General features: G+C 44.3%; 2 protein-coding genes across 2 annotated transcripts; one reads left to right on the top strand and one right to left on the bottom strand.

Annotated features, from left to right (window-relative positions):
- Positions 1-8,393: 8,393 nt before the first annotated feature.
- Positions 8,394-9,610, bottom strand: LOC143298299 (uncharacterized). The gene is made up of 2 exons (XM_076611118.1): positions 9,567-9,610; positions 8,394-9,379 (listed from the first exon to the last, which is right to left on the bottom strand). Exons 1-2 carry the CDS (start codon positions 9,608-9,610, stop codon positions 8,398-8,400), a joined length of 1,026 nt encoding a protein of 341 aa, XP_076467233.1. The 3' UTR covers positions 8,394-8,397.
- An 8,220-nt stretch (positions 9,611-17,830) lies between these two features.
- LOC143297858 (uncharacterized) lies at positions 17,831-21,718 on the top strand. Its single transcript, XM_076610382.1, has 3 exons — positions 17,831-17,953; positions 19,692-19,822; positions 21,440-21,718. Exons 1-3 carry the CDS (start codon positions 17,944-17,946, stop codon positions 21,653-21,655), a joined length of 357 nt encoding a protein of 118 aa, XP_076466497.1. The 5' UTR covers positions 17,831-17,943; the 3' UTR covers positions 21,656-21,718.
- Positions 21,719-27,216: the final 5,498 nt, after the last annotated feature.

The raw sequence follows: 27,216 nt of genomic DNA, 5'->3' as shown, positions 1-27,216 counted from the left end.
AAGCGAAAGGGGAACCGGCAAGCCTGTGATAACCATCGGGGCATTTCCTTGCTCTCCATCGCAGGCAAGATACTTGCCAGGATCCTACTAAACCGCCTCACAGCACACCTTGACCAAGGTCATTTCCCTGAGAGCCAATGTGGATTCCGGAAAGAGCGCGGAACCACCGACATGGTGTTTGCTGCAAGGCAGCTGCAAGAGAAATGTCAGGAGCAAAATGCTGATCTGTTCTCCACCTATGTCGACCTCACTAAGGCCTTCGACACTGTGAGTAGAGAGGGACTGTGGAAGATCATGGCCAAGTACGGATGCCCTCGGAAATTTATTTCCTTGGTCAGCCAATTCCATGAAGGCATGCAGGCTCGAGTCCAGGACAAAGGCGAAACATCTGCTCCTTTTGCTGTCACAAATGGTGTCAAGCAAGGCTGCGTCCTGGCTCCAACGCTGTTCAGCCTCATGTTCTCTGCAATGCTTACTGATGCCTTCAGAGATGGCGATGTTGGAATCGGCCTAAAGTACCGAACAGATGGCAAGTTGTTTAACCTCAGAAGGCTTCAAGCAAAAACGAAGGTCATGACAGACATCATCAGAGACTTTTTGTTTGCTGATGATTGTGCCCTCAACGCTGGATCTGAAGCTGACATGCAACTCAGCATTGACAAGTTTGCCACTGCCAGCAGGAACTTCGGCCTTACCATCAGCACGAGGAAAACTGAAGTTCTCCATCAGCCAGCCCCAGGGAAACCCTACGTTGAGCCCAACATCACAGTCAACGGTCAGAGACTCAGTGCGGTGGAGCGGTTCACATACCTTGGCAGCACACTGTCACGAAATGCGACCATCGACGATGAAGTGAACGTCAGGATTGCAAGAGCAAGCGCAACTTTTGGTAGACTCAGTGCAAATGTCTGGAACAGAAGAGGCATTAGTCTTAAGACCAAGCTAAAGGTCTACAGAGCAGTAGTTCTCCCCACACTACTGTATGCCTGCGAAACTTGGACAGTGTACCAACGACATGCCAAGAAGCTGAACCACTTCCACACAACATGCCTCAGGAAGCTACTGAACATCAAGTGGCAAGACAAGACCCCAGACATGCTCGCAAAAGCCACCCTTCCCAGCATCTTCACCATCCTGATGCAGTGCCAGCTTCGCTGGGCTGGACACGTGGCGCGCATGCCAGACCATCGGCTGCCCAAAAGGCTTTTCTATGGCGAGCTGCAACAAGGGAAGAGATCACACGGAGGTCAGAAGAAGCGCTTCAGAGATACTCTGAAAGTCTCTCTGAAAGCGTTTGATATCAACCCTGACTCCTGGGAGGAATCTGCAGTGGACCGTGACAAATGGCGTGCTGCTGTGCACAAAGGCACCAAGTTGTGCGAGGCCAACAGGACTGCTGCAGCTGTTCAGAAGAGGCAGGCCAGAAAGTCACGGGCAAACAAGCTCCCTGACAATGGTATGCCTGTCTTTGTCTGCCCCAACTGTCAGCGAACATTTCGTGCGCAGATTGGACTATTCAGCCATCTGCGCATTCACAGATAGATTCATGAGCATCCTCCCCCCACCCCACCACCACCCTCCCCCCATCCCCCAGCTGGATGACAACGATGGTCATCATCGATCTCGATGGACACACACCACCATGTACGTGTGTGTGTCTGTTTAAAAAGAATTATGCATGTCACTTTTTTCACAATAAGCAAGTTTTTGTTTTTTTATATATTCACACTTTTTCTCTCACTCCTCTCTCTCTGTCTCTTTCTCTCTCAATCTCTTCCTCTCTCTTTCCCAATCTTTCTCGCAGTTTCTCTCTCTCTCTCTTGCTCTTTCTCTCAATCTCTCCCTCCCTTTCTCCTTTTTTGTCTCTCTGATACTCTCTTGCTCTCGACTCTCTCCATCTCTCTCACACACAATTTCTCCCCCCCTCTCTCCTTGTCCTCTCCCTTTTCCCTCTTTCCATCATACACAGAGCGAGGCCACAGGTTAGTGTCACCTGTCCCACTAGCTATATCCCACCAACCATGTCCCATTAGCTATATCCCACCAGCTGTATCCCACCACCCATTTCCCACCAGCTGTGTCCCACTAGCTATATCCCACCAACCATGTCCCATTAGCTATGTCCCACCAGCCATATCCCATTAGCTATGTCCCACCAGCCATATCCCACCACCCATGTCCCACCAGCTATGCCCCAATAGCTATATCCCACCAACTGTTTCACTGGCTATGTCCCATTAGCTATCTCCCACCTGCCATGTCCCAGCAACTATGTCCCCCAACCTTGTTCCACCTATGTCCCAGTAGCTGTCCCCATTTGCTATGTCCAACCATCTGTGTTTCACTAGCTACGTCACACCACCAATGTCCAATCATTTATGTTCCACTATGTCACACCACCAATGTCCAACCACCTGTGTTCCACTAGCTACGTCACACCACCAATGTCCAACCACCGGTGTTCCACTAGCTACATCACACCACCAATGTCCAACCACCTGTGTTCCACTAGCTACATCACACCACCAATGTCCAACCACCTATGTTCCACTAGCTATGTCACACCACCAATGTCCATGTAACAGGGTGCGTGTATGCGTCTCGTTCACCACACCAGAGTCGGGTTCAAGACGGACACCTTTTGTTCCCATGAACCATCCACAAGAAAAGGGAACAAGACAAATCCCTGCAACACACACACACAAAACCCAACCCCGTGTGTTACAGCTGCTGCACTATAACTGCTCTTTATAAATTCTTATATTAAAATCCATACTATCACTCTTTACTCTTTCTCTCCAATCACACGTCAGCCAACATATCTCTTGGCTAAGATTAATAGTTGCAGTTACCAATCAAATTACCTATAACTTTACTGACCTAAAATAATGAGTGAATGTAGAATAATAATTGTCACAATAATAATTTAGTCTATCCTCACTTAATAGTAATACACACACTCCACTATTATCTTAGTGAAGAATTACATTTTTCATTTCAACTTAAACTCTTAGGCAAACCTCAAAAAAAAACCCCATTATTGACAGTAGTAGTAGCAATAATAATAATCATCACCATCCATACCCTAACCATACTGCACGAACACAGTTCAGTATTATATAATCACTCAAAAATAGGCAAGGCTTGTCAACCAGTTTACCACATACCAAGTAAGATTTCCGCCATACCAGAAACCTAATTTATAATAGTCCAACCATACTTGCTGAGCATAGTTAATTCACAATTTTTCCTTCAAAACCCAGCAGTTATGTTTCCAATAACAACTGTAATATAAGCATACCATAAATCACTTAGTTACTGATAACTAAGTTAGGTTACAGTTATCCAACAAAATAAACAAAATATCTCAAGTCATAACAGAGATGACACATACCCCACGAGTGTAGCAGAGGCACATGTGTACACCACACTGACCGCCAGTCTGACCATCCGGGTATGGGTAGTAAGTAACTTCACTACCCTCCAGCATGGAAGCAAGTCACACCGGCCAAGACCCCTTCTGCTCCCCAGACAATGCGCACTAAACTGTCCTGTGGCCTGCAGTGAACTGTTTTTCATTGAAACCTAACCGTATCAGAATATGCCTAAATCCAAATAAGAATAGTGGGAGAAACCGAATGAGAATAAACAAGGGAAGCAACTAACCCTTGGATGATATTTAACCTGGTGTATTAATTAGCTCCCTTACTCATAAACTCGTACTCATAAACATAATTATATATCCCTACCACATATACCTCCCTGTTGAGAAATGACGTCCTCGTCATTTGAACTAATTGTCTTAAAACACGAGAAAAAAATTATAGGATTTGCACATTACAACATTTTAAAAAAACAACAATCCACAATTCTGACCTCCAAAGGTTCAAAACTATACACTTGTCAAAAAATAGGGAATTGCTTTCCCTCAAAACAGCCTTCGCACTTTCAACATTAGACTTAACAACCTACCGGTTTTCAAAACATGAAACAAATCGCATAGCACTACTTAAATGTTCATGTGAGTACATCTGGCATGAAAACCCCCAAACATGCTTTGACCATCCATTCTGGTATCTTCTGCCATTTCTCCAGTGTCTGATTCATCTGTTTGAGATATTCCATCTTCTGGAACCAATCTCCTTGCACTGCTACTGCTGATGGCTCTGCTTTTCTTCCTGGTCTCTGCGGCTGTGGATCCCCAGTTGATGCTGACAGTCGCTGATCCATCACAAAGTCCCCAGAAGTCATCCAAGCAGGTAGCTTTCTTTGTCGTCCTCCGATTGACCGTCTGGGCATCGGTTTGGGTGGCTGAAGTGGCTTATCCTCCTTTTCTTCTTCAGCTGATTCCTCAGCCTCCGACACCACCTCTTCTGGCTGATCCACAGGTTCCTGCAGATCTGCTACTGCCTCCTCTGGCAGTGTATCCTGGGTACCCAGTTCCTGAGCTTGATCCAAGTCCCCATCAAGCACGTTCTCTGTGACGTCCTGATCAGAGTGATGGGTGTCCCCACCCGGATCTTCCTGTTCCTCAGAACTTCCCCTTCTACTCTCTCTAGTTGTCTCTGGGACAACTAGTGGTTCGACACTTGAGTCACTGCTTTCCGTTTCAGATGTATGTTGCTGTCTGTGTCTAAGGCGTCGGGATTTTCTCTGCTTGTGTCTGAGCTGTTGAGTATCTTTTTCTTGGCCATCCTCTGATTTTCGGAGTTCAACTCCAAGTGGCAGCAAAAGGTTGCGGTGCAGAGTCCTTTTTCTCCCTACACCATCTTCTCGCTGCACAACAAAGACTGGTATGTCCCTGTTCGGTTTCTGGAGGACTTTGTACACCTCTTCCTCCCATTTGTCAGCAAGTTTATGCTTGCCGTCAAATGCGACCACCCTGACCAGAACACGGTCGCCTACTTCCACAGCTGCACCTCTTGACTTCATGTCATAACTCCTCTTTTGCTTCTCTCTTGCTCTCTGTGCTGCTTCTGAAGCCAAGTTAAATGACGTCTGTAGCCGTGTCCGCAGGGCATCAGCATACTTGCTTGAAAATCTTCCTGACTCCTCATGGTGTCCCAAACCAAAAGTGAGGTCCACTGGTAGGTTAGGGTCACGCCCAAACATGAGTGCATATGGTGAGAAGCCTGTAGATTCATGTCTGGTGCAGTTGTACGCGTGAACCAATGTGGCGATGTACTTCTTCCAGTCAGATTTCTGGTGTGGCTCCAATGTCCCCAGCATGTCAAGAAGTGTTCGATTGAAGCGTTCACACATTCCATTGCCCATAGGGTGGTATGGTGTTGTGCGTGACTTCTGACATCCTGTCACTTGGCAGAGCTCTTGAATAGTCCTACTTTCGAAGTTCGCCCCTTGGTCTGAATGCAGTCGCTGTGGGATACCATAATGAATCACGAAGTTGTCGTAGATGGCTTGTGCTGTTGTCTTTGCTGTTTGGTTCTTCGTTGGAACGACAACTGCATAGCGTGTGAAGTGGTCTGTTAGTACCAACACATTCTGGAAGCCTCCCTTTGAAGTCTCTAGAGTCAGGTAATCAACACATACCAACTCTAGTGGGTGGGTTGTCACAACGTTAACCAATGGCGCTCTGGCGTTGACTGGCGTTTTGCGGCGTATGCACCTTGGGCACTTCTTGATCCACTCTTCTACGTCGTTTGACATTCCATGCCAGAAGAACCTGTCACGTAGAAGACTCAATGTGCGGTCTCTTCCAGGGTGTCCAACCTTATCATGGAGCTCTTGCAGGACGGTTGGAATGTACTGGGCTGGTAGCACAAGTTGCTTCCTTAACTGCTCGCTGACTTCCACCTCCCGGTACAGCACTCCGTTCACCATCTTCAACTTGTTGGCTATGCGGTGCAGTGTACGATGAGGTCCTTGTGCTGGCGTGTGAGAGGGTGGTTCCTTGGTTTTCTCCAGAGACCCAATCCACAGGCCCAACACAGGGTCTTTTTTCTGTGCATCCCTGATGTCCTGATCACTCAGTCTCCCAAGGCTCTGACCCCCAGCACTGAAGTTGTCATCCACCACTTGTGCACTGAGTGACAGACACTCGAGATATGATTCTGGCTGTGTAGAGTTGCATACAGCCTTCACCAGATCGGACGAGATATGGCGGTCTTCCTGTGGCTCTCCTGCTGCTGGCAGGCGTGACAATGCATCGGCATCAGCATTGTTAAGGCCTGGTTGGTACTTGACGTCAAAGTTGTAGCTTGCCAGTGCTGCGAGCCAGCGATGCCCTGTTGCATCAAGCTTTGCTGTTGACAGTACATAGGTGAGTGGATTGTTGTCAGTAAAAACAGTAAACTGATGACCGTACAGGTAGTCACTGAATTTGTCGGTGATGGCCCATTTTAAGCCTAGAAATTCCAGTTTGTGAGCTGGGTAGTTCCTCTCAGACTTGCTCAATCCCCTGCTTGCATAGCTCAGCACCCTCTTCTGGCCTCCCTGAGTCTGGTACAGTACCGCCCCTAGTCCACTTATACTCGCATCAGTGTGAACTTCAAAAGGCTGCTCGTAGTCTGGGAATCCCAGAACTGGTGGAGATGTCAACGCATCTTTTAGCTTCTGGAATGCAGTCTCCTCCTCTTGCCCCCATTTCCACCTTACTGGTGCCCTCCTGTCAGCCTTCCTCTTCTTCCTCTTGTTGCCTTTCAGAGGGCTTGGCATGAGGTCGGTCAGTGGCTTGGAAATCTTGGAGAAACCAGGGACAAAGCGATGATAATAACCCGCAAAACCCAGAAATCGTCGAACATCCTCAGGGCTTTTAGGTGTTGGCCAGTTGCGGACTTTCTCACACTTCTCTGGGTCTGTCTCAATACCCTCAGCTGAAACAATGTGTCCAATGTACTTCACTTTATCCTTACAAAAGGAACATTTCTTGGCGTTCAGTTTAAGGCCATTCTCTGCAAGACGCTGCAGGACTTGCTCGACACGCTCCAAGTGCTCCTCGAAAGTGTCAGAGAAGATGATGATATCATCCAAAAAGACGAGACAGATATGCAGGTGAAGGTCTCCCAGACACTCCTCCATCAGCCTCTGGTAGGTTGCTGGTGCATTGGCCAGTCCCATGGCCATCCTGTTGTACTAAAAAAATCCGAGTGGAGCCACACTGAATGCTGTCCGCTCTTTGTGCTCCTCCACGATCTCTACCTGGTGGTATCCGCTTTTCAAATCAAGGACTGTGAAGTACTTCACACCCGCAAGTGCGTCTAAGGGCTCCTCGACTCGGGGTAAGGCATAAGAGTCTTTTACTGTCCTGGCATTGAGCTGTCGGAAATCCACACATTATCGGAGTGACCCATCTTTCTTCTTCACCCAGACAACGTTTGACGACCATGGGGAGTGTGAATGACGTTTGATTCCACTGTCCAGCATCTGCTGGAGGTGTTCCTTTACCTGGTCGTACATGCCTGGTGGGATTCTTCTGTGTCGTTCCTTAAATGGGATGTCATTGGTGAGCTTTATCTCATGTTCCACACGTGACGTTCTCCCAATGTCTGTTGTGTCTTTGGCAAAGTTCTGGTGATGTGTCTCCAACAGTCTCCTTAGCTTGAGCGCTTGTTCCTCAGACAAAGTATCGGCTATCTCAATATGAGCCATAAATGACTCTGAGTCCGTCTCATCTGCACAGTTCACTGTCTGCCCGCTTTACTGGCTGAAGTTCACCAAGAATAGTGCGTGGAGGGATGACAACAGTCTGAGTGGTTGTGTTTGACACATGAACATCAATGAAGCCATTTTTCTTTCCTTGGTAGTTCACCAATGTAGGCGTGATGTCTACCAGTTCTCCTAGGTCACTGTCATTCATGGGCTGCAGTATGGCACATGTCGGCTCATAGTCCATCGGCTTGTCGACAATGCCAGTCACTATCACCGTGCTGTTGGGCTTCACTACTATGTCTTCTCTCTGAGCACTGCATACCAACCCCAGTCGATTGTTGTTCCTCTGGAGTTCTTTGTCACGCAGGACCATGCATCTGAATGAGAGGTACCATGGTGTGTGCAGCTTCCCGAGCTGTAGAAATCGACAACCATGACGCTCACGACTCAGGTGAAGAAAGTGTGCCAAGACATTTGTGCCTATCAGGAGAGGTACTGTGTTATTGTATCGGCTGTCAGGTACTACAAGCAAAATACATTCCTGTGTGCAACCCTCCGCTACTCCGGCACCTCTTGCTGAAATCTGAGCGATAATGTAGCCTCTGTATGGAAGGAGCTCTCCATCTGCGCATTCTATATGGAGCACGTGTTGTAATGGCTGAAGGCGGAGATGAGAGAGGCGAGTTTTGTAGAAATGCTCACTGACCGTGGACACTGTTGAGCCAGTATCCAGTAGAGCTGCAGTTGCCTTTCCTTCAATTTCCACACTCACTTTATTGCTATCCCCAATCATCGTTGACTCGGTTGGGCGTTGGCGGTTGGAAGGGTCTGCTGGCTGCCCCTGCTGGCAAACCCCTGTCCATTTAAAGGATGTGATGGTAGCATCTGCACTCTACACCCCTTTTTGATGTGTCCCAGTTGGCCACAGCGATAGCACTTCACTTCATGTTGTGGCGGAGTCCCTTGACCAGTTGATCGTGACTGTCCATATATGCTTTGGTTCCTTATACTCTGATTTGGCTGCTGACGTTGGTCTGGTTGGGTATGTTTGGTTGAACTCAGCTGCGCTTTCAGCTGCCTTAACTCAGCTCTCAGAGCTTGGAGTTCCTTTCCGTCCACTGACTGGACTACCTTAGCCTCTGCCTTCTTGGGGTTTGCGTCCAGTTCGAGCTCCCTGAGGACGCGTCTGAGGTCATCAAAATCTTTGATTGTGTCATACTTGTGCCCAGACCTGTCTTTCAGATCTTGCCGCAGTCCATCCCAGAACTTTCGTAGAGCTTCGCGTGATTCCTCCTCTGTAAACTTGCTGGTCTTCATTGCCCGTGTCCACAGGTCCTCTATTCTACATCCCCATGCAGATACTGTTTCAGTTTTATCCTGGTGAGCTGAGTAAAAAGATGCCATCAGGGTCTCCTTGGCCTGGACTACACCACAGATACTTTCAAACTTGGAAAGGAGCTCTGAAAGGCTTGCAGTGGTTCCAAGTCGCATTGCCACTCTGGCAGCCTCCCCCCAAAGCGATCGTCGGACTGCCTCTAGCACCACATGCTCTTTGTGGTCCTCGGCCTTGAGACATTCCACCTCATAACGCCACAAGTCATAAGTTGTATCTGTTTCCTTTGCTGACACGCCACTGAAAACAGATGCGGGGCATCCTCTGAGGCCAAACAACTTGTGGTTCCTTCTTCTGCTGCGCAGAGTCTTCACTAGCCGAAGAGGCCTCTGGGGTAGAATCTTCCTGGAGTGAGGCAGTGTATGCCAACATCCAGGCCTTCAGGTCTTCTTTTGTATCCGCCTTGGGTGCTGCTCCCAAGCTCCTAAATGAGGCGATCAGTCGCTTTTCTTCTTCCGTGATATCCATGTTCTTGGATTTGAGAGTGTTAATGAACCTGGCCCCAAGGTAATGGATAGCCAATTATAACTAATGTGAAATCAATAGTAATTTGTATGACACTGACAGTATGAGGAGTGCGTCAACAACAGCAGCATCCACAGTGGGCATGAGCACTTTAACTGTAAGTATGCAAGTAAAAAAATTAACACCCCAATAAATTAGGAGTCTATGGATACAAGTTGTCACACTATAGTATAATAGTTTTCAACTGCTTTTCACTATACCACAAAAAAGAATGTCAACGTGTTAAGTGAGTATCACTGCACTTTGCTTCAACCTTGTTGCAAAGTCAGAAAAAAAAAGTTACAATAGTTTCCAGTATGTAAAAAAAATTACTGGCAACATATCACCATCAGTCAGCATTTAGTAGATCATATAGATGTCTTGGAGTATCAAGTTCATCACACAACCAATACCATGAAAACATCCTGTTCACCTAGACAGCTCCCGTCAACGTGAAGAGTGTCATAACACATCAGGCAGCATCAATATTGAAAGTACTGGCTTTCCAATCAATCATAAAAGAAATAATGTAGATTTCTTCTCCTGCCTTTCCACTGTATGATTATGGTATTAAAATGTCAGTTCACTACTGATCGTTTCCAGATGTCCTAGCCCTGTTCAGTTCCATTTATATGTGGGCACAGTTAATGTGACGCAGAAAGTCTCTGGGCATTTACCCTCTGGATTCAGCAATCAATAAATCAGTCCATGTTTGCATTTTAAAATAAAGTCACTTCCCTTGATGGAAGAGTTGATCACAGTGGATGATGGCTGCTGGAGCTGTGACGTCCACTGCGAAGCGTAGGGGTGGCGGGCTGACTGGTAGTTGTGAGCAGGCGCGGCCCGCCCAGACCAAGGCAGACCCAGCTGAACACACGGCAGACTACCGTGTAGGGCTGGCTCTGGGGCAGTACGCTGCCTGGATGGTGACCTGGGCTGGGGTGGTGGCGTCACAGGGTGGAAGGTTCCGCAGGGCGGCAGGTGTTGTCCTTCGTGTCCCTTATTGGGCGCCAATTGTAACAGGGTGCGTGTATGCGTCTCGTTCACCACACCACACCAGAGTCGGGGTTCGGTTCAAGACGGACACCTTTATTCCCATGAACCATCCACAAGAAAAGGGAACAAAACAAACGAAGACATATCCCTGCAACACACACACACAAAACCCAACCCCGTGTGTTACAGCTGCTGCACTATAACTGCTCTTTATAAATTCTTATATTAAAATCCATACTATCACTCTTTACTCTTTCTCTCCAATCACACGTCAGCCAACATATCTCTTGGCTAAGATTAATAGTTGCAGTTACCAATCAAATTACCTATAACTTTACTAACCTAAAATAATGAGTGAATGTAGAATAATAATTGTCACAATAATAATTTAGTCTATCCTCACTTAATAGTAATACACACACTCCACTATTATCTTAGTGAAGAATTACATTTTTCATTTCAACTTAAACTCTTAGGCAAACCTAAAAAAAAAAACCCATTATTGACAGTAGTAGTAGCAATAATAATAATCATCACCATCCATACCCTAACCATACTGCACGAACACAGTTCAGTATTATATAATCACTCAAAAATAGGCAAGGCTTGTCAACCAGTTTACCACATACCAACTAAGATTTCCGCCATACCAGAAACCTAATTTATAATTGTATAAGTCCAACCATACTTGCTGAGCATAGTTAATTCACAATTTTTCCTTCAAAACCCAGCAGTTATGTTTCCAATAACAACTGTAATATAAGCATACCATAAATCACTCAGTTACTGATAACTAAGTTAGGTTACAGTTATCCAACAAAATAAACAAACAAAATATCTCAAGTCATAACAGAGATGACACATACCCCACGAGTGTAGCAGAGGCACATGTGTACACCACACTGACCGCCAGTCTGACCATCCGGGTACGGGTAGTAAGTAACTTCACTACCCTCCAGCATGGAAGCAAGTCACACCGGCCAAGACCCCTTCTGCTCCCCAGACAACGCGCACTAAACTGTCCTGTGGCCTGCATCTAGTGAACTGTTTTTCATTCAAACCTAACCGTATCAGAATATGCCTAAATCCAAATAAGAATTGTGGGAGAAACCGAATGAGAATAAACAAGGGAAGCAACTAACCCTTGGATGATATTTAACCTGGTGTATTAATTAGCTCCCTTACTCATAAACTCGTACTCATAAACATAATTATCTATCTCTATAATATCCCTACCACATACATCCAACTATGTTCCACTAGCTATGTCACACCACCAATGTCCATCCACATATGTTCCACTAGCTATGTCACACCACCAATGTCCAACCACATATGTTCCACTAGCTATGTCACACCACCAATGTCCATCCACCTATGTTCCACTAGCTATGTCACACCACCAATGTCCATCCACCTATGTTCCACTAGCTATGTCACACCACCAATGTCCATCCACATATGTTCCACTAGCTACGTCACACCACCAATGTCAACTTAACTGTTAACTTCAATGCTTTGTATAAATACAGTGGCAGATTATGATCTCGATGTCTCTCTCTCTCTCTCTCTCTCTCTCTCTCTCTCTCTCTCTCTATATATATATATATATATATATATATATATATATAGAGAGAGAGAGAGAGAGAGAGAGAGAGAGAGACGTAGATGCATAGATATATACATAGATAGACACAAACCACACAAAATGCTGTCACTGGGTTTTCGCCACTGAGCTGTTCGAACCCTCAACACCTACATCCCTCCCCAGTCTGCCTGCTTTCAACGCTCTTCACAATCACTTCTTGATTGTAAGGACCATGCTGTCCGGCCTGCCGAAAACACTGCAGGATTTGAACCATACAACCTCTACACCCAGGTCTGTGTGCTTTGACACCATTCACAACATGATCCTTGGTTGTAAAGCCCCACGACAGTTGTGTCTAGAACCTGCACTGAAAACCATGTATTGAACTTTTCACACTGGGCAGGACGTAATTAAGGTGAAAAACCTTGTAGCTGAGACGTCTGTGATTGACGACTGTGAGGAGCCCCATGACCTGAATCACGCTGTGGGCAAGTGGAGGTGTGAAAGCCTGCAGCTAAGACGTCTGTGCCTGACGACGTGAAGAACTCCCTGATCTCGTTCACGCTGTGGGCAGAACAGAACAATCAGGCAGGCCTGGATGCCTTTCAGCTGGTGTGTAGTACCGTGAAAGGCCTGTCTCCGGACCTCTGCCACAGTCACAGCGGGGTGGGAGGTAGGTAACATGGTCACTTCGGACTGTACCACTACGGCTGACTGTCTTGCTCTAGACAGACAGCCTTCCAGCACACTGCCTTCGTCAGTCAGTGAGGACCCTGTGTGACGGCTCACAGGCTGACTGGTGCTCAGCATCCACTTGTCTTTACTCTCTTCCCCCCCTCTTTTCCTTCTTTTCTGCTCTTTTTTTCCCCTCCTTCCTTCCCTTTTTTTGTGGAGTGATGGCCTAGAGGTAGCGCGTCCGCCTAGGAAGCGAGAGAATCTGAGTGCGTTGGTTCGAATCACGGCTTGGCCGCTGATATTTTCTCCCCCTCCACTAGACCTTGAGTGGTGGTCTGGATGCTAGTCAATCGGATGAGACGATAAAACGAGGTCCCATGTGCAGCATGCACTTAGCACACGTAAAAGAACCCACGGCAACAAAAGGGTTGTTCCTGGCAAAATTCTGTAGAAAAATCCACTTGGATAGGAAAAACAAATCAAACTGCACGCAGAAAAAATACAAAAAAATGGGTGGCGCTGTAGTGTAGCGACGCGCTCTCCCCGGGGAGAGCAGCCCAAATTTCACACAGAGAAATCTGTTGTGATAAAAAGAAATACAAATACAAATAGTTAAGGTGAGAAAACTACGAGAAAATCAGCGTCCAGGAGCAGATAAAGCCATACTCGACAGTTGCTCGTCAACGTTCTCCATTGTTCCAAGACTTTGTGGGTGATAAGCTGTGGAGAAATCACTGTGGGAGAGTTTAACTCTCTCCATACGAACGGCGAAAGAGACGACGTTAACAACGTTTCAGCCCAATTGCCATCATCAAAATATTGCAAGCGGAAGGCTCTTATACTGAAGAGGTGAATGTTGACAAAGAATACCACAATTCTGACGACGGAAGCTAAAGGTTGGGTCATTTAGACACCCACTGGACATCCAAGGGGTCTTTGTAGTGGAGAAGAGAGGACTGGCCGTACTGAGTCAAAGCCAGGTTCATACATGGGGCTTTCTTAGAGCCCCCTGTTTGTCACCCTGCGCCAATATCCCACCAAGCACGCATGGTGTCAGCGTGCTGTCTCTACCCGGGGAACCTCACTGAGGAAGCCTGTGGACCTGTTTTGTGCCCTGGTGGCTGTATTTCGTTCTTTTCTTTTTTCAAGTTGACTTCTTTTCATGTTACAAGGTTTTAGACAAATCATATGTTGAAATACATTTATGTATATTTCTAACCAAAAATGAAAGAAACAAAACAAGTCACCAACTGCAGCAGCAGCGACAACATCAAACTGCTTACAAAAAAAAAATGGGACCCCCCCCTCCCCACCTCAACCTCAGCAGCTTTTACCAGGCACAGACACAGTTCCAAAATGTCTCCAAGCTTACAGGATTCAAACTCATGACCCCTCAACTGGACATCTTCAGTTAATGACACTGAAGCTGTGTTTATCACCAGCTACTGTTTCCATCTAGTAATAATGATAGTAGTAGTAGTAGTTGGAGGAGGAGGAGGGGTGGAAGAAGAAGAAGAAGAAGAAATAATGCCCCAAATAAGGAAAAGTCAAACATGCATGATTATCCGCTCTTGCCCATGGTCAGTCTGATATTGTCTATACAATCTTATAATCAAATTAATCAAATAGTTATACTAATGGACTAAAATAGTGCTTTGGTACAGGCATGTATTGGTGAGGTGGAGGGAGATTCATACAGATGTAATGATTTTATGATATAACGAGCGAGCAAGTGAGCGAGCAAGTGAGTAAGTAAGAGAGAAAGAGAGAGGCAGAGACAGAGAATGAGAGATAAAATGAGAGACAGAAAGAGACATAGGGATGCAGACAGGCAGGTAGACAGACAGACAGAGAGAATGAGAGAGAAAATGAGAGACAGAAAGAGACATAGGGATGCAGACAGGCAGGTAGACAAACAGACAGAGCGAATGAGAGAGAAAATGAGAGACAGAAAGAGACATAGGGATGCAGACAGGCAGGCAGACAGACAGATAGACACACAGAGAGAATGAGAGAGAAAATGAGAGACAGAAAGAGACAGAGGCAGAGACAGAGATGCAGACAGACAGACAGACACATGGGAGGATGGCAGCAGTATTGGTGGTGGAGGTGATATTTGCACCGTGACAATCACCCCCTCCACTCCATCACCCCCACACCCGCACCCCCATCCTAAACAACAGAGGATATCCCCCGCTCATTGCAAGCTCTCTGCACAGTCCACATCCCATGTGAGAAATCTTTGTCATCAACAAACACCTCCCCTGTGTGGGCAAACTTTATCATCAACAAACACCTCCCCTGTGTGGGCAAACTTTATCATCAACAAACACCTCCCCTGTGTGGGCAAACTTTATCATCAACAAACACATCCCCTGTGTGGGCAAACTTTGTCATCAACAAACACCTCCCCTGTGTGGGCAAACTTTATCATCAACAAACACCACCCCTGTGTGGGCAAACTTTGTCATCAAACACCTCCCCCATGTGAGAAAACTTTATACTAAAAAAAAAACCCCAAAAAACCACCACCTCCCCTATGTGAGAAAATTTGTACTCAGCAAACCTTATATGGAAAAAACGTTGTACTCAACGAAAATCTCCCTCATGTGAGAAAACGTGTTCATCAACACCTCCCTTATGTTAGAAAACTTTTTTTTTTTATAAACAATCTCCTCCCCTCTGTGAGAAAACTTTGTACTCAACAAACACCTCCTGTATGTGAGAAAACGTTGTACTCAACAAACACCTCCTGTATGTGAGAAAACGTTGTACTCAACAAACACCTCCCTCGTGTGAGAAACCTTGTTCATCAACACCTCCCTTATGTGAGAAAACTTTTTCTTAAACAAACACCTCCCCTATGTGAGAAAACTTTATACTCAGCAAACACCTCCGTTACGTGAGAAAACTTTCGAATCATTTTTATTTCCAATACCAGCAAACCCTCTTCCAGATAAATCTGCTTCTGCTTGTCTTTGCAGGGATTAGATTTGTAGAGATTTCTGACTCCCACATGATACAAACATGCAAGGGATTAACCAGTTGATATTTATTTTCTTCAAAGAGCTGTGAACTGGTGTTATGAAGATAGTAGTAGTAGCAGCAGCAGTAGTAGTGGTAGAAGGATTGTTGTTGTTGTCATTCTTGTTATTGTTATTGTTGTTGTTCACGTGACAATGCCACTCCGAAATTCCGCCACAATCTCAATATTAATCGCTGGGTGTTGGGCGGTTTGTTTGATTGTTTGACAGGTCATTGTTTGACGAAGTCTCAGCGTTGGTGAGCAAAGTCCAACACCCTGTTGTAGCTGAACAATATCTGCAGCCTGCACTGGTCTGCGGTAACTATATTACCGCTGCTGTAAGACAGCTTTATTGGAGCGTGTTGGCACTTTGGGCCATCTTTCCAATCTGCTGATAGCAGCCTTGGACTTTGCCGTCTCTGCAAGTGTCCCGGTGCTGTGTGTGTTCTCTCTGTTGATCTCCCCATGGACTGTCTACACTAAACAGCTGGCTTGGGAGCTGAGGCGTGTGTCGTGTGTTAGGACGACAGTGCTGCAAAGCATGTGTCGTGTGTTAGATAGGACGACAGTGCTGCAAAGCATGTGTCGTGTGTTAGATAGGAGGAAGGTGGCAGAATGGTTAAGACGCTCAGCTGCCAATACAGAGAGTCCGTGAGGGTGTGGGTTCGAATCCCGCTCTCGCCCTTTCTCCTAAGTTTGACTGGAAAATCAAACTGAGCATCTAGTCTTTCGGATAAGACGATAAACCGAGGTCCCGTGTGCAGCACGCACTTGGCGCACTGAAAAAGAACCCATGGCAACGAGAGTGTTGTCCTCTGGCGAAATTACATAAAATGAAATCCACTTTCATAGGTACACAAATATGTAAGCATGCACTCAAGGCCTGACTAAGCGCGTTGGGTTATGCTGCTGGTCAGGCATCTGCTCAACAGATGTGGTGTAGCGTGTATGGATTTGTCCGAACGCAGTGACGCCTCCTTGAGAAAGTGAAACTGAAACTGAGATAGGACGACAGTGCTGCAAAGCATTCTCCATCACTCTCCTTCCCCCCTTCGCCCCCCCCCCCCCCTTCCACCCATCCCACCTTTCAGTGTAGAGAGAGCCTGTTAAGCAAAGACATAAAACTGGTTATCCCCACCCTGTGTGTGTGTGTGTGTGTGTGTGTGTGTGTGTGTGTGTGATACCTTTGTAATTGTCTACATGGCTGTCCGCTTCAACTGCCTGTGCGTCCATCTGTACAGCATATATTTGTCTCTCTGTCCACCTCTCTCTGTCTTTCCGTCTCTCTCCTCCATCTGTATGTTATCTCTTGTCATGTTCAATGTGCAGATGTAAAAAGTGAACCTGTGATATCACTGAATACTTGTGTGTCTCTCAGTGTGTGTGTGTGTGTGTGTGTGTGTGTGTGTGTGTGTGTGTGTGTGTGTGTGTGAGTGTGTGTGTGTGTGTTTATCAGTATCGATCATGCAGTTGTCGTCTAAACATGTAGTATTACATAAATATAGTCTTGTTTTGAAAGGAAGATAGAATCTTTTATAACACGTTTTTAAACTTCTTTATCCTAGTTTTTCTAACCAGTGCTTACTTCATTTTCAAGTTTCATGCAAGAAGCAACATTCAGTTGAAGAATGACCATCCCATCCGGAAAAAAAACCCACACAAAACAAACAAACCACACACAAAACCCAATAATTTTCGAACGCCTACAACAACACAATCTCACCTTGGATAATCAAAAAAAGAAGGAGAGAGAGAGAGAGAGAGAGAGAGAGAGAGAGTACACCCACTCCCATGCCGAACACCCTCTCCCTCACCTTACAGACCCCCAATTCCCCATCCCCTCGTTGCCATTCAAACACGTGTCCACTGATGAAGCGCGTGACTTCAGGGAGTGATTGACAGGTGGCACAGTCCCAGTCCATCACCAGCAGCCTATCAGTGAGTGGGTCATTGTGACCCCCAGCCTTTCCTGCTTGGACTGACGTCATCTCGTATCAGCTGAGACTATATATATCCGAACCCCTCTCTGTCAGGTGTACTACCGCCGGCTACCGCTTCGACTAACTGAACGTGTGTCCACGACTTCTGAAGGTCTTCCTTCGCTGCCTACAGCCCAGTCTGTTTTTGTTTTTGTTTCCTTTGACAGAGAGAACAATGGAAGAAGGTGAGTGGTGACACTGGTAGCAGTTTCTAAGTTTCGGCGTCCAGTTATCAGAGCAAGCGAGTGAGGTTCGCTAGCTGCCTATTATATTATCCTCTCTTCGTGGACTGATTCCCATATTTACTCGCACCTTTACGGACCAGATTTTACGAGTATGAACATTTTCTTCCCTCTGCCAGCTACTCCGTTTTCGGGATTGTGCATGCTGAATTTATTCTTAACTTTTTAACCAGCACTGTTGACGCTGACAAGGCTGTACAGATCTTGAATGTATGTACCAGATATAGCTGTCTCAACACACGCAAATAATTTTAAGTCACTTGGAAAATCTGCGTGTTTGCTAACGTGTAAAAAAAAATATCAGCTCATTACCAGCATTCAGACCTTGGATTCCCAGGCTGAACGTCAAAGGTTTCACATCTGCAGTTAACTGTTCCTTGTTGTGTACTATCCCCCCCAATGTTCCTTGTGACCCCGGTACACTTGGTAATAGACATATTCTATTCTATTCTATTCTAACTGTAGAGATGTTATTTGAGCTTTTCACTTACTGTAGTCTTTAGCTACATGATAGGAATGTGAACGTCTGCCATATTATTTTCTAAATTGCAAAACTAATTTCTTCGTGTTTCTCCCTTACATCGCAAACATCGGTTTGTTAATCAATGACTGCAGTACCTGGTGCATGAGTTTACATTTGAGACACCGACAAATACGAGATGTGTCAGGTTTGGTGCATGCATGCATTTATGATGGTTTCCATCTGGATCGACAAAGTAGGCGTATTTTATTGTAACATTAATGTGCAGTTTGATTGCGACAGCCACCTTAGATGATATATCCGAAGGGGTAACCCCCCCACCCCCAATCCCCCTGCACCCTCCCCTCCCCCCTCCCTCCAGACTGGGACTTGGGATTCATCTCTACACGGACACCAACAGAACAACAGCATGTGAAATATGGACCCATGTTGGGTGTCGTGATTTGAACTCGGGACATTTCAAATACTACATCGGGGCCCCAGTGCCTGAGCTCACTTACATGCTTTGTACTGAAGTGCTGTGATACGTGTTCCTCCATACCATCAATGATTAAAGTAGCCATCTGTTTATGTGAACACATTGTGTTTGGATGTGTTTTCTACTGACCTTCACATATATGGGGGTCACCATATATATAGATATGTATGATAGTCGTGTCCGACTATGACCATCAGGGCAGCAGAGAAGGCAACTGCTGTCCTGACTATCTGGGCTAGAATTTGATTATAGTGGAGAGTGTCTTGCCCCAGTTACATCCCCACTCTCTCGGCCATGTGGGTTTTTAGGACAGTCGGCATTGGGATGGTTCCCAAAGGCCAACTAGCTCCCAAGGCTGCAGCGCTAAGAGCACGCGCAGTTTTGCCTCCCAGTCTGAGAGGCATAGTCCTTCACAAAAGACTAAGCTGTAAATGATTTCCCAATGCACTGGAGAAAACACTGATAATGCAGCTCCCACTTTGCTATTAGCCCAACTGTAAACTCATATCAATATGTGATGTAAGCTGAGTGTTGGGCCATATATATATATATATATATATGTTTGTGTGTGTGTGTGTGTGTGTGTGTGTGCATATTATATATATATATATATATATATATATATATAAACACAAACCTGTCAAAACGAATTGTCAAACAGGATTAGATGTCATTCTGTGTACATGTCGTTCACGTCCGTGTCTTTTTCTTTCTCCCCACAGTTTCACAGTTTCCCCCAGCGACAGCAGTCCAGCAGATCCCACCACCAGAAACGGAACAGACACCACCACCACCACCACCACCAATGGAAGCACAGTTTTTGCACCCACTACTCATGCCTTCAGAGACCACGGTGAGTGTTGTTTGACAATCGTTCTCAACTCAAATTAACCGACCAAATGTGACGCTGCAGTGGAAATTTCTTCGAAATTTCTTCATTTTTAAAAAATATTTATAATTGCTAATTATTATGGGGGTGTGTACATCTTATTTTTTATGTCTTTGTTTCATCGTGTTGATTCAGTGCTGTTAACAGCATTTCCGAAATCTCCGATGTTTCCGTAAATCTAATAGACTTTTTTTTTTTTTTTAATTTATCATCCTGTATTTATAGGTATTTGTGGCATGTTGAGGAAAAAAGATATTTATGCAACATGTTACACGTGTCACAGTTTGAGAAAAATGTAAACCTCTTTGCGCTATATATCTACATTGTCAAACAAGCATATACTATCATCTTACTGAGTCAGTATATAGCGAGCCATGTTCCACCACAAGCAGGCTTGTAAGTGTATAATGAAATACGCTTACAAAGCCCTTCACACACACACACACACACACACACACACACACACACACACACACACACACACACACACACACCTATAGGCCACGATTTAATCCGTACATTTACGTTAAGGTATAATGAAATATGCTTACAAAGCTCTTCACACACACACACACACACACACACACACACACACACACACACACACACACACACACCTATAGGCCACGATTTAATCCGTACATTTACGTTAGGGTATAATGAAATATGCTTACAAAGTGCTTCATACACACACACACACACACACACCTATAGGCCACAATTTAATATGGTACATTTACGATAGGGTATAATGAAATATGCTTACAAAGTGCTTCACACACACACGCACACACGCGCACACACACACACACACACACACACACACACACACACCTATAGGCCACAATTTAATCCGTACATTTACGATATGGTATAAGGAAATACGCTTACAAAGTGCTTCATACACACACACACACACACACACACACACACACACACACACACACACACCTATAGGCCACAATTTAATATGGTACATTTACGATATGGTATAATGAAATACGCTTACAAAGCTCTTCACACACACACACACACACACACACACACACACACACACACAGACACACACCTGTAGATTTAATCCGTACATTTTCGTTAGGGTTATTTTGATTCGTCCAAGACTGAACTGCAGTAACGCAAGCGTGCAGCTCTAACGGGTAATGTTGAGAGAGAGGTAGGCAGAATGGTAAACAGACTGACATCAGAGAAACAGTGAGATGTGAAAGACAGTGACGTCTAACGAGAGAGAAACGAGGCTGGGTGTACAGCAAGGAGGATTATCATCACAGGACGGACTCTTGAACTGCATGTGTCGGTGATGAAGGAAGAGATAGGAAGCCACTGAGGCAGTAGTAGTAGTAGTAGTAGAGCATTGGTCTTCGATAAAATTTGTATAATTTTGTTGTTGTTAATGTTATAATTATTACTGTTAGAGCTGTAGTAGTCACCAGTAGCAGTATTGGAATTAGTATTATTTTGTTATCAATGTTTTTTCGTTTCCATGGAGAAACGTTTTTATCAGATGAAAACATTGCTAATTTACAACTGGTTTTTCTATGCGCTGATTGTTCTGTTCAACAGCGAGTCATTCCAGTGGCAGAGCAAAAGCCACCAAGGATGATCAGAGGAGGAGGACCACGCCGAAAGTTAAAGCCACTTTTTGACGAAGTGGCTGCGAAGAAACCAGCTGTTGATGCCCAGCCCATATCACCGTATAACCAGTGGGCAACAGCTGTGTTCTTGTTTTTGTACTTTTTAGCTGTGCTGCTGATCGTCTTTTACTTTTTGCTGTGTTGATCTGTGTGAGTGTGAGTGTGAGCACGCGTGCATGAATTCATATGTGAGTGCTTGTTTGTGTGAGTATTTGCTTGCACGTCTTGAAGTAGTGCACACTGGGTGTGGGCCCTTTTACAAAATAAAATGTTCTATTATCATCAGGTATTTGCTTCTGTTAACTATTTGCTATGTCATGAACGGTATGGGGGCTGGAAGTTAAAAGATTCCAGTTTTTATTTGTTATTTTCAGAAATAACTCTCTTCTCTCTCTCTCTCTCCTCTCTCTCTCTCTCTCTCAATACATGAAGACAGGACTTTCTAACTAGGAGGCGTTGAAAAGGCCAAATGCAAACGGCCGAACGAGAATTCACCACATCCAGAGAGACTATAGATTGGAGCCTTTCCTCTTTAGTCCAGTAAAATAAGTAACAAAAAAAATCAAAAAAAATCTACAACACATGAAAAGGACGCACTGTCACGTCAGTCTTATGATTACCAAACAAGGACTGTAACCTTTCACACACGCAAGCTGATTGGAAGCACAAAGCTAAAGCGGCATTGGCTTGGGGTTATGTCCCTTCCCACTATACCTGGCTTCTGACAACACAGGGGGCCTTTTCATATCTTCACAACAAAAAATAGATAAATAAGATAAGCCCTCTCTGAGGTGTGGCACCCACCATCCCAAGCATGGCTTGGACCTACGGTCCACACGCTCCCCACCCGCTTCAGGCATCAAGGACATAACAGCTGACACATATGCTTTGCAGCACTGTCGTCCTATCTAACACACGACACACACCTCAGCTCCCAAGCCAGCTGTTTAGTGTAGACAGTCCATGGGGAGATCAACAGAGAGAACACACACAGCACCGGGACACTTGCAGAGACGGCAAAGTCCAAGGCTGCTATCAGCAGATTGGAAAGATGGCCCGAAGTACCAGCACGCTCCAATAAAGCTGTCTTACAGCAGCGGTAATATAGTTACCACAGACCAGCACAGGCTGCAGATATTGTTCAGCTACAACAGGGTGTTGGACTTTGCTCACCAACGCTGAGACTTCGTCAAACAATAACCTGTCAAACAATCAAACAAACCTCCCAACACCCAGCGATTAATATTGAGATTGTGGCGGAATTTCGGAGTGGCATTGTTACGTGAACAACAATAATAACAATAACAAGAATGACACCAACAACAATTCTTCTACCACCACTACTGCTGCTGCTGCTACTACTACTACTATCTTCATAACACCAAATCACAGCTCTTTAAAGTTGGGGTTTTTTTTGTGTTTTGTGTATGTGTGATTGTGTGTTATGTGGGCAGGTTATGGAAATAGGCTGTTTGCCCCCCTCACTCGGTGTCGGCAGTTGGGTAGTGACGGCCGTTGGCCAGAATTCACAATGTTGGTAAAGTGTCGGTGTTTATTGTGTGAAAGTTTTGTTAATTTTGCCATTTTCAGTTAGCGTGAGTGTGTATAATATTATATAATCACCACGGCCGTACACTGCCGTAGGGAAAAAATTGTTTCCTGTTTTGACTGGATGTATTTGGGGGGGTGTGCACGTGCGCGTGCGCGTGTGTGTCTGAGCGTGTGTTATCTGGGCAGATTATGGAAATTGGCTGTTTGCCTCCAGCCGCCGACAGTGGTGGGTGGTGACGGCCACTGGCCGGAATTCACACTGTTGGTAAAGTGTTGGGTGTTTATTGTGTGAACACCATGTTAATTTGCTATCTGGAATTCACACTGTTGGTAAAGTGTTGGGTGTTTATTGTGTGAACACCATGTTAATTTGCTGTTGACAAAAAGCATGACTGTATGTAAATCAACATCACGACAGTGTATTGCCGTAAGGAATGGGTTTTTGCAGAGAGGGCGTCTGACTTGTGTGTGTGTGAGAGAGAGAGATGACAGATAGTGGCAGAGAGTAAAGCAAACAGAATGACAGATAGAGCTGTGATTTGGCGTTATGAAGATAGTAGTAGTTGTAGTAGCAGCAGCAGCAGTAGTGGTGGTAGAATTGTTGTTGTTGTCATTCTTGTTATTGTTGTCGCTCATGTGACAATGCCACTCCAAAATTAAGCCACAATCTCAATATTAATCACTGGGTGTTGGGCGGTTTGTTTGATTGTTTGACAGGTCATTGTTTGACGAAGTCTCAGCGTTGGTGAGCAAAGTCCAACACCCTGTTGTAGCTGAACAATATCTGCAGCCTGTGCTGGTCTGCGGTAACTATATTGCCGCTGCTGTAAGACAGCTTTAATGGAGCGTGTTGGTACTTCGGGCCATCTTTCCAAACTGCTGATATCAGAGACAAAATGGTGGAGGGGGGCGGGGGAGGGTTGTAAGTATTATGTGACCATGTGACTTTGAGTGACAGATTTCGCATTTACGTGCGTCTGTGTCTGTATGTGTTTATCCATTTGCATCAGTGAATACCTTTTCATGCGAATATATATCGCAAGTTACGTACTGCACACAGACACGCACAAACACAGACACACACACACGCCTGTATAATATCTCCTAAGTAATTTCTAGTACAGATAGTACATTTATTATCACAGTTTTGAAAAAAAGGAACACTTTCAAACAACCATGGCAAGAAAAATATTTAAACCCACCCAAAAAACATGAATATAAGTGAATCAGTCCAGGAATTATTGAGGGTTTTATGTTGCAAACCTAAAAAAAAAACCCAGACAAAAACAAACAATAAACAAAGACTAGAAAACATGTTCAGTGAAAAAAGGAGAAAAAATCTAAAAGATAAATGCTGCATCAATGGGCCATGCACGGAGTTTGTCTGTTATTGTTTTGTCTTTGATCTGTAGAAATACATCCTCAAAGTCTGTAAAGTTTTGTCTTTGGTCTATAGAAATACATCCTCAAAGTCGGTAAAGTGAGGAAGTGTCTGGGTTTGTTCCAATGTGCCTTTTATTTACCTGTGTACTAGCTAGATCGGTAGCATAAGCAGCACTAACTTGAAGTTGTGTACCATGTGAATGGAGAGAGTTACCACTCTTTACTATTTGTTAATTATTTAAACGCTGTGTTTTTTTTTTAAGCTGGTCTAGTAAAACTTGTTCCTGGTGGGACGTACATCTAGAAAAAAACAACATAAATTTTATCATTTGTACATGTAATATAGCATACATTATTATACAGTCAGAGAATAATTTTCAAATTTACCTTTATGTAGAAAGCAAGGTTCCGATCCTGTTCTTTTAACCTCGAGACCCTTCCTAACCTAAAAAACAAGGTCTTTTAAAAACCATATATCGGTGAAGTGCACGAAAGAAATTGAAGTAGAAATAGAAAACATTTACCCTTTACAGCACCCGCTCATCCCTGGTGTATTTTAGGGGGTCCCTCCTCAGCACGAAATCTGAGGAGTGTCCCCATGGATTCTAAAAACAAACAACAACAAATTTATTATTTAGACAACTTCTCCAATGATGCATATAAAGTGTTTCAACCCCCCCTTCCGCCTGCTATTATTTCAGCATTACAGAAGGCATGAAAGTCAAAAAATGTAGATGATTGTGGTGAATTATTTTCCTTCCGAGAAACTTTGAGCTGGAGCAAAACAAACTGTTGTCAAAAAGCAAAGCAATAAACTACAGAAGATGTTTTTTTTAAAAAAAACAACGTTTGTGACCGCTGTGTGTGTGTGTGTCTGTCTGTCTCTGACACTTTTCTACATGCCTGTAAACAATGTATAAAGTTCATAAATGCAAAAGCAGAAGAAAAAAAATAGCTAAAAAAAAACACCCTCCCGATATTTACTGCTGCAGGTGTGGTTTCAGGTCTTTGGACAAGTAAATGCCAGCCGCTCCATAAATTTTCATGGTTTTGTGTGTTGTAACTTAGATATTTAAAAAAAAAAGCAAAAACGTTATTTTTTTAAAAATTCATGCAAATCAAGCCATAAAAAACCCTGCAAACATATAGCTTCATAGATCTTTTATGCAAACAAAAAAACCCAAAACAATTTTAAAAAAATAAATATTTAATAAACAGACTTACATCAATGCGGTAAAGATTTTCCTACTCCTCCACACTTTTGGCGTTGTTAACTCTCTCCATACGAACGGCGAAAGAGACGACGTTCACAGCGTTTCACCCCAGTTACCATCATCAAAATATTGCAAGCGGAAGGCTCTAATACTGAAGAGGTGAATGTTGACAGAGAATACCACAATTCTGACGACAGAAGCTAAAGGTTGGGTCATTCAGATACCCACTGGACATCCGAGGGGTCTGTGTAGAGGAGAAGAGAGGGCTGGCCGTACTGAGTGAGTTAAGCTGCTCCGTGGTGATATTCGTTATTGCTCCCAGCCGAGCTGAGAGACGCTCTCGACCGTGAGCAGCGTCATAAGGACATCCCTGGCCTTAGTCTTGTCAGACCATGTGTCCTCACTGGCCAGGGATGTCATAAGTTTTTTGGTTGGAAAATCATTTTTAATGTCCATTGCTATAATCAAACAGAAAAATCACAAATCAATGACAATATATTTTTTTAAAGCATTAGTTATACCTCTTTCCTCCAACCCATTTTTGACTCACTTGTGTAAACAAAGTGAGTCTGTGTTTTAACCCGGTGTTCAGTTGTCTGTGTGTGTGTCTGTGTGTCCGTGGTAAACTTTAACATTGACATTTTCTCTGCAAATACTTTGTCAGTTGACACCAAATTTGGAATAAAAATAGGAAAAATTCAGTTCTTTCCAGTCATCTTGTTTAAAACAATATTGCACCTCTGGGATGGGCAGAAAAAAAAAGAAGCCTAATTATATGCAAACCGCATTTACTGTTATATTTATATTTTTGTATTCTCTAAACTTGGCACTTTGACTTCTTACTCTGACACAACAACAAGAGGAGTCATTATTATCATTTTTTGTTCAAACAGGAACTTCTTTTGCTAAGCATGGAATTTTTATTTATTTTGCAAACGTTTTGGTGCAGATAGTAAACAAGGGAAATTACTCTGTAATTAATGCTAGGGGACGTAATTTATCACAAGTGAGTCTTGAAGGCCTTGCCTCTCTTGTTTTTTGTACTTTGGTGGGGGTTTGGATAATTTTTTTTGTACACCACAAACTATGCATAATTGTTTTTTTTACTCGTATTTTATGAACTATCTTAAAATAACAGTGACCTGTACCTAACATAAAAAATATGTGTATCTACTATCCTCGATAATAAAGAATTTGTCTTGTCTTGTCTTGTCTCTCTCGGAATATCTTTTTCGTCATCTTGTTTCTTAACAGCATCAGAATACATTCCATATCCAGTCAAAAAAGATAGTCCACGAGACGAAATAAACACGAATCATGGCACAAACATTGCAAAGGCTTACAATTATATCAGATCATTTTTCAGGGGAATTGCTGTAATTATTAGGGTTGCTATGGGTAACTGCGAACGATCCAGTCCAAGCGACCAACTCAACGTGTGTACTGTAAAGATTACATGTCGTGCGACCGTCAAACGCAGTTCTTTAGTTTTTGAAGGCATTCTCCGACTAGTTACACCAGGAAAAGTTCGTCTGCTCATTCTTTTCAACTTTTTGTC

This window comes from Babylonia areolata, chromosome 23 (assembly GCF_041734735.1).
Source record: "Babylonia areolata isolate BAREFJ2019XMU chromosome 23, ASM4173473v1, whole genome shotgun sequence".
NCBI classification, from domain to species: domain Eukaryota; kingdom Metazoa; phylum Mollusca; class Gastropoda; order Neogastropoda; family Buccinidae; genus Babylonia; species Babylonia areolata.
The sequence above is the reverse complement of the archived record's forward strand: the minus strand, read 5'-3'. Positions and strand labels throughout refer to the sequence as shown.